The 10581-nt window shown below is 35.8% G+C and overlaps 2 protein-coding genes across 2 annotated transcripts; both read right to left on the minus strand.

The window, feature by feature from the left end:
* Positions 1-279: 279 nt before the first annotated feature.
* On the minus strand, positions 280-4694 carry LOC103322594 (selenium-binding protein 2-like). Its single transcript, XM_008224523.3, has 7 exons — positions 4313-4694; positions 3623-3818; positions 2459-2686; positions 1999-2230; positions 1775-1882; positions 1324-1596; positions 280-766 (listed from the first exon to the last, which is right to left on the minus strand). Exons 1-7 carry the CDS (start codon positions 4467-4469, stop codon positions 485-487), a joined length of 1476 nt encoding a protein of 491 aa, XP_008222745.1. The 5' UTR covers positions 4470-4694; the 3' UTR covers positions 280-484.
* A 2662-nt stretch (positions 4695-7356) lies between these two features.
* LOC103322592 (Pentatricopeptide repeat (PPR) superfamily protein) lies at positions 7357-9522 on the minus strand. Its single transcript, XM_008224521.2, has one exon. It carries the CDS (start codon positions 9469-9471, stop codon positions 7639-7641), a length of 1833 nt encoding a protein of 610 aa, XP_008222743.1. The 5' UTR covers positions 9472-9522; the 3' UTR covers positions 7357-7638.
* Between the last annotated feature and the right edge of the window lie 1059 nt (positions 9523-10581).

Genomic DNA, 10581 nt, shown 5'->3' on the forward strand with positions numbered 1-10581 from the left:
TTTATTTTTTATTTTCCACAATTAAGAAAGGGGGGGGGGAGTATTCTCACGCACGCACAGTGCAGTTAGGAAAGGGGAGGGCACACGCACAGAGTGCCATGAGGGATCATGAACTGCATGCTAACAACTCTACCATTAAGCCAAGACCCCATTGGCAATTACTTAATGATGTTTACCTTTGTCAATTAGTTGCAGATAACTAAATTGTCCCCATTCAATTTTTATTAGTTCATTTTTCCTACACAAGGTCAGAAGATGGATGGAGAAATACAACAGTGGTGGAATTAATAACAGCACTCCTAATTATAAAAGCAGAGGTATTAGCAAAGATGGATTGTTGTCATGCCATACATGCTGTCATAATGCACACTCTGGCAGGATTCTTATTTCTTTTACAAGGCAGTGAAAGTTGACACACTATTATTTTGCACTACCAGATGTTAAAAGTAAATGCAATTGCAAGAGAGAGTTTTGACAACACTTCTTAAACCCATATATCTGAAGTGCAGTCACCACCAGGGTATCTCATTTCATGAGCCAGTGCAGGACCACCAGGTTCAGCTCCAAAGTCAACGAAAAAATTTGGGTTTACTGCAAGACCGCCATTCTCAGTGTTAACATCAAGCTGTATTATGTGAGATCCTTTCTCCAAAAGGTCCGGGTAAAACTGGCGATCCCATGTACTGAAGAGCGAATTGGTGATGTAAAGTCGCTTCCCGTCCAAGCTTAACTGGATCATCTGTGGTCCACCTCTCAACTTCTTTCCCTGAATGGAAGACATAAACTCTATCAATTTTACAAGGCAAACTATACTGCAAGGATATATATACCGTTCGGTGGGCTGGATTATATGGCTTAATAGTTTGGTGGCCTAAAAACTACTTGGATTGGATTGCGTCTAATCCTACCAGCAGTCCCACATGTATTAGGAATATGAATCCCACCAAAAGGTTGAGATGCTGAATTGGATTATGTCTAATCTTGCTAGGCCACATAAAAACATATTTCAGTTAATCCAGCCCCTTAATCATGTCTAGTACCAAACACAACAGGATTAGTGTTATACTCCAATCCAATTCCAGTCACCAAACATGGAATATATATGCCTCATAATATCGGATCTTTTTTTACTACAGTCGCGAACTGAATGAGACATATACACGGAAAAAAGGTAGCACAAGAGATGCTGCCTTTTGATGACAAGGTAGCACAAAAGATGATGCTATAATAAAAGTAGACCAACCAACTTCTTAATCTGGTGCAATAAAGTCTAAATGATACTTTGGGATACTAAATTGACACAGAAATAAATATCATACAAACCTGGATCTCTGGAACATCAAATTGCCTTGTTGTACCATCTTCAGCCTCAGCCACAACTGGGCTTCCCTTTTGGATTAGCCCCCCAACCCATATTTGGCCTGTCAGCTTAGGATTTTTAGGGTCCTCAATGTTATACTGTCTCACATCTCCATGAAGCCAGTTCACAAAGTATAGAAAACGATCATCAAGTGAGATTAAAAAATCAGTTATAAGCCCAGGCATCTCTGGAAGAATCCAGTTCTGCACCTTCAATGACTTCACCGATATTGCAACCTGGCAAAGTAAATTAATTTATTAGGTTTTCATGACCATGTACCCTTATTTTCTAAACAAAAGAAACGAAAAAAGAATAGGATCAAAGATAAATGTAGAACTAAATGCAGAGACATGAAAATTGTAATAAATATGGAAATGCTTGTACAACAACAGGATTAGATATTGTGTGTGATACCTCATGGCTCCACGAGCCATCTTCTGTCTTGAAGAACCGGACTATGTTACTTGTCAAGGCACACCCAACAAATCCAGTGTCCTTAGAAGGATCATGCAGGAACCTTATCTGCAAACAGTGGGATTGAGTTATAAGATAGAGGCAGAGTCACTCATAATGTCTTAATAGGAAAATAAAACTGTAAATTAATATGAGGTAGTGTTGATTGAGTTTATATAACTCACCTCCAAGGGTAAGAGCCCTGTATTTCCAAGATCCAACGTTTGTTTCAATTCCCCTTCAGGCCAACTGTAGACATGAAGATGCCTCCCATAGAGACCATCAGAGACATGCTGAGGGTTAAAACCTTTTGTGAAAGCAGCAGGGGCACCCCATGATGTGCTTATCATTGTCTTGTGTCGCGGTTGGTACCAGAAATCATAGCCAAAAAGTGGACTGTGCCCTGGTTTCTCCCACCTGACAGATTTTAGGACAGCTAAAAGTTAGATGTGCTCATAATTGTGGTAGATGTACTAAGCATGATCAATCTCATGTTACATGTTGGTACTACTTTATATTGTAAAAATATCTACCTAATATTATGCAGTCATACACACATACATTATGTGTGTCTGTATGGAGCAAAGATGACAATTTATTCAAAATCTACATAAATGAGTTGAGTTTTACAACAGAAGATCTTACCTGCCCTTCACATTAAACTCAGAGTCAAGGAGAAGAAATCCACTTCCTGCAGCACTTCCATCTTTATCTCCCAGGCATGAAACCAATAAATCGCCAGAAGCAAGGCAATGGGATGTATGTGGATATGCCAATCCAGTCTTCTGTATAATCTCTTCAGGTTCAACAACTTTATGCAAAGAGGGAGCCTTCGGATTTGTTTTTGTGTCTATCGCATATATACGACCAGATCTAAAAGATAGAATAGGCTTAATAAGAAGTATATAACGAACAGCTGATTCTATGTATTTGATGGGCGAAAAAATACTTTTAAGCCTACACATAGGTAAATCATTGAAAGACCTCATTTGGCATCTTATGGAAAGGAGTTGATGATGCTTAAGTGATATTTAAAGCATGTAGAGAACTTGGAGAATAGATTGACTGAGGGGAAAAGTGGACACCAAAATCTATTACTATAGCCCATAAAATCACAATCCTAGTATCTCTGTAAGAAGATACTGATGTAAAATTTTTGGAGAACAGACTGACAACCCAGTCAGGCCAAAACAAATAAATGTTTGAAACTCTAGTTTTTCTCGCATTAAATATAAACAAGGATGTCATTACTAGAAAATCTTATAAATGCTATGCAAATGTAAATCTTTTAAACTCTGGAAATGAAAATCTTATAAATGCTCTGTAAATGAAAGTTAAAACTTTCCTATTCTACGAGAACAGTTAGCAGAAGACAATGAGTTCAATTGAACAGCTTACACTGCTTAATTTACATGTAATGTCTAAGTTCTTGACTCAAATTAAGAAAGGTAGCTTTGAAAAAAGATTACATGCCAACTTATATGTGCTCTCTCCTTCTACCAAAGTTGCACCACATTCGCATACATCAGTCGTGCTTTTAAAAGACCATTTCAGAATCACAAGTATGGGATAGATTCTGAATTGCTACAATTTACAAGCATCAAGAAAATTCAAGCTTGAAAAGTTGATCTATGCAGATTCTTAAATCTCAGTTTTCGTTTTTCTCTGTCCTTAACAGTCGGCTGCCCAACCAAATGTTTCACTTGCCAGTTCAAAACAAAAGGACTGTCTTATCAAAATAACTCATTTCCCATTAAAAACAAAAAGTAAGAAATAAAAATCGATGCGACATAAAACTTAATCTCTTACATTAATCCAGGTAGGACCAAGAAACGCCGTTGTGCAGATGGATCTCCATAGCAAGAGCTGCATGAGTTCCAGCCCGTATGATGCAGTTCATCACCAATATAAGGCACAGGCAGCCTGTGGATGACTTTCGAATAAGTAGGAGAACTTGGATCTACGTCGACTGTGGCGAGATAATCTGGCTTCTGTATTCCGGTTCCTGTTATATTTTCATTTTGAAGAATTAACATCATATTCACAACTTCATGTCAAATGTAAGGAAAAAAAGAAAAGTCCATATAATCTGCATAAGCAATAATTTAAAGAAAGAACAAATCAAGGAGATAAATTCATATAAACAAAAACACACACAAGCAAAAGGTTCAATTCTCTCCTCTCAAACCATTTGTACAACATAACAAGGCAATTCTTCTACCATCAAACACTTAAAAAGGCCATTGAACCCAATTTCACCTTGACAAATTAACTGTCTCTTACCCTATACCTCTTTAAATTTCAAATCTTTTATTGTATTAGGCTAATCAAAAACTAGATCATCAAAATGGGTTTTCTTTGCCACCTTCTAATTCAGGCTTGTACCAAGAAAATCATCCCAAGCACAGAAAACAAATTGAAAAACCAAGAAACTCAGACATATCCAAGAAGAACAAAAGCTCAAATCTTCATGATGAGACCAAAAGTGGAATTGGGTACCTGAGTAAACGGCAGTGACATAGATGAGAGCCTCTTTTGGACCAGACATGGCGTCCAGTGGGGTGGCGTACCCTGGCCCAGTTTTGCAGCATGCTGCTTCATTGCCCTGCCTCTTCCCTACTGTCCCATGTTGCGGAACCGCCACATCTGTAGCCATCTCTCTCTCCTATATCTTCTCTCTTTCTAAAAGGCTGTGATAAGATGAAGAAAGAAGAAGATGATGAAAATTATGAAAAAGAAGAACGATGATGGAGCTCTTTCCACTCGCACACAACACGTGAAGAAGCGAAGAAGCAGAGGGATGGACAACAAATACATATAGATGACGTGGCAGATTACTGTAAGTCGTTCTTGTCTGTATTTGGGTAACGTTTTTGTCTTCATTCGCATGTGTCCAGGGGGGATGTATCGGGTATTTCGCTGTTCAGGTTTGGAAAGTCTAACTGTGTTCAATCCTACGGCTGAAACTACACCACGTGTCATCATAAAGTAGATCAAGCCTGTTGCTTTTCATGACAATGATGCGAGATCGAAGTGTGTGAACTAGGAGCGGAGTGGGCGAGGCAAAGACTTTGGTTACTGATTTTTAATTAAATTGGTTTTGTTTGGATAAGGTCTCTGAATTCGAATGGTTAGGGCTTTTTGGCTTCTAGTGATTTTTCTTGTTGGAATCTTGACCGAATTACATAAAAGATAAGAATGAAGATGGCATTGACTTAGAAAATTAGTTTGAGGAATTTTAGAGTCATGAATATTCCAATTTAGAGAATGCTAGCAACCTTCTCTTTAATCTTCTTTTTAGACAATCTTTCTTTTATCTTGTGTGTCATTCTCTTTACGCTTAAAATAATGTAATTAATATATTATACAAGCTAACATTTGCTCCAAATTTAGGGACATTTGGGAAAAAGCAAAAGGAGAGAGAAAAATTTTAAAATAAGCAAAAATGGACAAAAATGCCCTTATTTATTTTTAGATTTTCTAAAGAATCCAATACATTTGCATGTCTTTGATTTGAAAGTTGAGTGGTTTTTTTGTCTTTTTTGAAAAAACTTTGGCTTTTTCCAAAAGTGAAATTTTTTTTATGTCTAAAACCTAAAAAACCTCCAAATTTATCCTTATTAAATGCATTCAATTTATTCAAAAAAAAATTTCACAAATTTTTTACCATCTTATTAATTTTTTTTAACATCTATTAAATTTTTTTTAATGTATACTTTTTATTTTAAAAAAAAGAAAAAAAAAAGGAAATGTGCCCCCTCCCCTTTTTTTAACACAAAGGGTTTAGATAGAAAAAAAAAAGTCCTTATAACAATACCATCTTGTGTAACTTGACCAGCAAAATATTCATACATGTCTGAGGTCCACAAATTATAATTTACCTGTTACACAAGCACTTTAATTAATACCAAATATATTAGTAATAAACACACATGAATCATAATCTTAACTACCATTGGGGTGCTTATGGATGTGAATGACTTCTTTTTTTTTTTAATCTAAACCCTTTGTGTTAAAAAAAAATGGCATTTCCTCTTTTTCTAAAAAGCATACATTTTCTTTTTTAAAAAAATTAATAAAATGGTAAGAAAGTTGTGAATTATTTTTGGATAAATTAAATACATTTAATGAGGATAAACTTGGAAAGCAAATGTTAGCTTGTATAATATATTGATGACATTGTTTTAAGTGTAAGGAGAATGACACATGTCAAGCTAAAAATGGAGAAGGTCCAAAGAAGAAGGTTAGAGAGAAGGTTGCTAGACATGCGTCATTCTCCTTATACTTAAAACAATGTCATTTATATATTATACAATCAAACTTTTGCTTTCCAAGTTTACTCTTATTAAATGTATTCAATTTATCTAGAAAAATTTCACAACTGTCTTACCATCTTATTAAATTTTTTTCACGTTTTTTTTTAATGTCTGCTTTTAAAATAAATAAATAAACTTTCACCCCCAACCCTTTTTTTTCAACACATAGGGTTTAGATAGAAAAAAAATAAAGTCCTTATAACAATACCATCTGGTGTACCTTGACCAGCAAAATATTCATGCATGTCTAAGGTCCACAAATTATAATTTCCCTGTTACATATAGTAGATAAACACCTTAATTAATACAAATATATTAGTAACAAACACAAATAAATCATAATCTTAACTACCATTGGGGTGCTTACGGATGTGAATGACTTTTTTTTTCCCTATCTAAACACAAAGTGTTAAAATAAAAATAAAATAAAAAAGGGACATTTCCTCTTTTTTTTAAAAGCAAAGATTTTCTTTTTTTTTAAAAAAAATTAATAAAATGGTAAGAAAGTTGTGAATTTTTTTTGGGATAAATTGAATACATTTAATAAGGGTAAACTTGAAAAGCAAAAGTTAGCTTGTATATTAATGACATTGTTTTAAGTGTAAGGAAAATGACACATGTCAAGCAAAAAAAGGAGAAGGTCCAAAGGAGAAGATTAGAAAGAAGATTGCTAGCATTCTTCTTTTAATTTTATTAAGCACCATATAACCACAGATCCGAAAATGCTTGGTGGAAGATCTTTGTCCAAATAAAAGCTTTTTTTTTTCTTTTAATCAATGGGGTTTGGAGGGTTTCCAACTCCAGACCTCTTCAAACATCGGAAAGAGAAATACCACTTGACCAAGAACTAATTGCTCAATGAGTTTTGTGTTGAGTTTGAATAAGCTAATTTATTTAATCATTTATTTTCTTTGTTATGTGTCAACTACTTTTATAACTTTACCAACTAGTTATTCATCTAGTCAAGATGCTAATTATAGAACATTGGGAAAACTATTCAACATACATTAGAAAGGTTAAACCCCCAGTGCACACACTTTTTGAGCATCTACAAATACAATCATGTTCACTATTTTTAGTCAAAATTTAGCTTAAAACATATAAAAGCTATTTTAGGAGCTCTCTATAAAATTTGAACTTCAATCATACTCCATAGTTTAGAGAGTCATAAATATTATAAATATTTTTTAATTCAATATAATTGGTCCATCTCTATACAAAATAATATAAAAAAAATAGTTTGCATTAATTAAAAGTTTAAAATATGCATAAAACAAAGCAACATTAAATTATAGAGAGCCACCTATGAGTTATTTCTCTCTCTCAGATTTAGGAGCTTCTCGAGGTCTCCCTATTTTAGAAGGTGGATAGGGAGCATGATTGGAGTTGTATTTTTCCAATTCCTCTCTAAAATTTGTATAAGAAGATGGTTAAGGGAGTTCTATTGTGGATGCTCTTAGCAACTGATGAAGAACTTGTAAAGGGAAGGCATACCAAAAAAATATAGTTTTACCAAAAGTCATTGCATGAACATTCCCCGCTAGAAAAATGGTGGTATCTAGTGGCATCTCGAACAACAATGTCCCTCTTCACAATGCTGCTTATGAATTTCAGTACAGTATGACAATCTCCACAGACACGAAGATTTTTCACTATCCGGATAACTGTCCCCGGAACAGCCTTAAGCAGCCCATAAGCCACTGCCAACCTCTCACTATGCCAAAATAACTGCCTTTCCTTCTCTTGGTGCTCCATGTCATGTAAAACAAAGCTACTATCAGGAACATAGCCTCTTCTCCTCATCTCTGCATCTAACTCCTTAAGCAAACTGAACATCTCATCCTTCATAGGATGAGATGTCTCTCCAGCATAAAACACTTGGGTTTCCTTTCCAATGTCAATGCAACTATAACCAGGCTTCTTCTTAAATTCTCTAGCTGCCATCAACTTTCTCAGCTCTGCTACATTTTCCCACATACGAGCACCGGCATAGACATTAGACAATAGTATATAAGTTGAAGGGTCTTCTGGTTTTAAACTTAAAAGATGATCAGCAACCCTGATTCCCATTTGGGTATCCCCATGATGCTTGCAAGCACTTAATAAAGCTGCCCAAGTGGGTTCATCTGGGTCAAAGGGCATTGAATCAATAACATTTGAAGCTTCACCAAGGTGTCCAGACCGACTAAGAAGATCCAAAAAGCATGTGTAGTGCTGCAGAGAGGGGCTAATTCCGTAATCCTCAATCATGGATCTGAAAAGAGCACGTCCTTTGCTAACTAAACCAACATGGCTACATGCATAAATCAATCCAACAAAGGTAACTTCATTTGGCTTTATTCCAACTGCAACCATTTCATCATATAAACTCAATGCTTTCTCAGCTTGCCCATGCTGAGCCGCCCCAACAATTATAGAAGTCCAAGAAACTACATCTCTTCGATGCATTCGACCAAAAATATCCTTAGCAGCTAAAATGTCACTGCATTTCGCATACATATCAACTAGTGCATTACTGATAAACAAGCAAGACTCATAGCCAAGACGTATAACTAGACTGTGAACCTGCTTTCCAGGCTCCAATACTGCCAAATTAGCACAAGCTCCAACAATGCTGGAGAGAACTAATGGGTCTACTATATGAATTCCCTCTCTTCTCATATCAATAAATAAATAAAATGCATCAACACCATGTCCACTTTGTACCAACCCTGATATCAACGCAGTCCAAGAAAACAAGTTCTTAACCGGTAACCTCTCAAACATTTCAAAAGCTTCTGATTTCTTTCCACTTCTGGCATACCCTGAAATCATAGCAGTCCAAGAAATCACACTTTTGGACAAAATTGAATCAAAAGCTGCACGAGCATTATCAAGTAATCCACATTTCGCATACATATCAACCAGAGACGACTTAACGACATCATCATCACAAAACGGGGACAAAAAAAAGCGGGCATGCACTTGCTTGGCTTGTCTAACAGCCCCTAAGCTAGAGCAGGCCTTGACAACGCTGGCAAACACAAAATGGTCCGGCTGCAAACCATCAGACTCAAACATAGCGGGGAACATGGAGAGAGTTCGGTGGGGCATGTTGGCTTGGTTGTGGGCAGTGAGAATTGAAGCCCACGAGACATGGTCTCGGTGAGGCATTTCGTCGAACAGGTGGAGCGCGTCTTCGACTAGACCGCATTTGCCGTACGTATCCAAGAGGGTGTTGGGTACAGGAACGCATAGATGCAGGGCTGTTTTGATGAGTTGAGCGTGGAGTCTTTTGGCGGTAGAAGGCGTCCGGCGTCTGGCACAGAGTTGCAGTTGGTGTAGAAAGCGAGACGCTGGCATTCATGACCTTCACTGTATAAAAGCCCACCCGTTGGTCAGACTTTTATTGCCAAAGTTTAAATATTGAATAATGCTACTCTTGCCACAGCGTTTATATCTACATCTTTATATCATCTTATGTGGCGGTTGAGGTGACAATCACATTAATTAAAATTATTGAATATATATATATTTTTATAATTTATTCCAATATTTATTTTTCTAACTTTCTTAATTAAAATATGCTTCATTGATTTAATTGATGTGATATATAATATGGATATGCCACATCATATGGTATAGAAATGTGAGATAAAAATGTGGTAAGTGTAGCATTACTCTTAAATATATATATATATATATATATATTTAGGGTTTAGTGGTGCACTTGTATTTCTTAGATCCCACTTTTTTCTTCGGGGTGTCTCTATTTCGTAAAAGTTTTTATTTGTTTTTAGATACAAACTTTAAATTATTCAAAATTAAATTTACGGGGAGGGGGACTCGAACTTGAGTACAAGAGGAAGGGCTCACTTTTCTGGCCAACTAACCTACCCACATATGCTAACACTTGTATGATTATATGTTGTATTATATACATTTATGATTGTTATATGATTTAATGGAAGCAAAAAATTTAATTAAAAAAGGGCTAATTACATTTTTAGTCACTAGAGTGAGGGTTGAATTTAATTTTGATCACCGAAATTTCAAATTTTCAATTTTGGTCATCATATTTGCAGTTGTTAGCAAATCAGGTCAAATATTTCAATTCCGTCAGTTTTATTTTTTATTAAAATTAAATAAAATTATTTTTATTTTTTAATCCTCTCTCTCTCTCTCTCTCTCTCTCTCTCTCTCTCTATAACCCTTGATAGCCATAACCACCCCACCTCAATCTCTTTACCCACCCTCTTAAATTCAAACTGCTATTGGAGCTTCATGGCTGGGCGATGGCATAGGACCCCACAAAAATAAGCATATTAACTGTTGGATCAAATTGGTTAGCATGATCCAACGGTTAAGAGATAGGATCTCACCTAAGGGCCATATGTAAATTCCTCACTATAGAATGACTCTAAGTATGCTAGCCAAAAAAAAAAAAAAAAAAACATTTTATGTGTGAAACTA

Source organism: Prunus mume, linkage group LG2 (assembly GCF_029339155.1).
Source record: "Prunus mume cultivar Tortuosa linkage group LG2, ASM2933915v1, whole genome shotgun sequence".
NCBI classification, from domain to species: domain Eukaryota; kingdom Viridiplantae; phylum Streptophyta; class Magnoliopsida; order Rosales; family Rosaceae; genus Prunus; species Prunus mume.

Coding starts and splice junctions, on each gene's coding strand:
- LOC103322592 (XM_008224521.2), bottom strand. CDS start 9,471: ATGCCAGCGTCTCGCTTTCTACACCAACTGCAACTCTGTGCCAGACGC.
- LOC103322594 (XM_008224523.3), bottom strand. CDS start 4,469: ATGGCTACAGATGTGGCGGTTCCGCAACATGGGACAGTAGGGAAGAGG. Junction 3,819..4,312: donor TGTCACTGCCGTTTACTCAG/GTACCCAATTCC, acceptor AAAATATAACAG/GAACCGGAATACAGAAGCCA. Junction 1,883..1,998: donor CAGGGCTCTTACCCTTGGAG/GTGAGTTATATA, acceptor CACTGTTTGCAG/ATAAGGTTCCTGCATGATCC.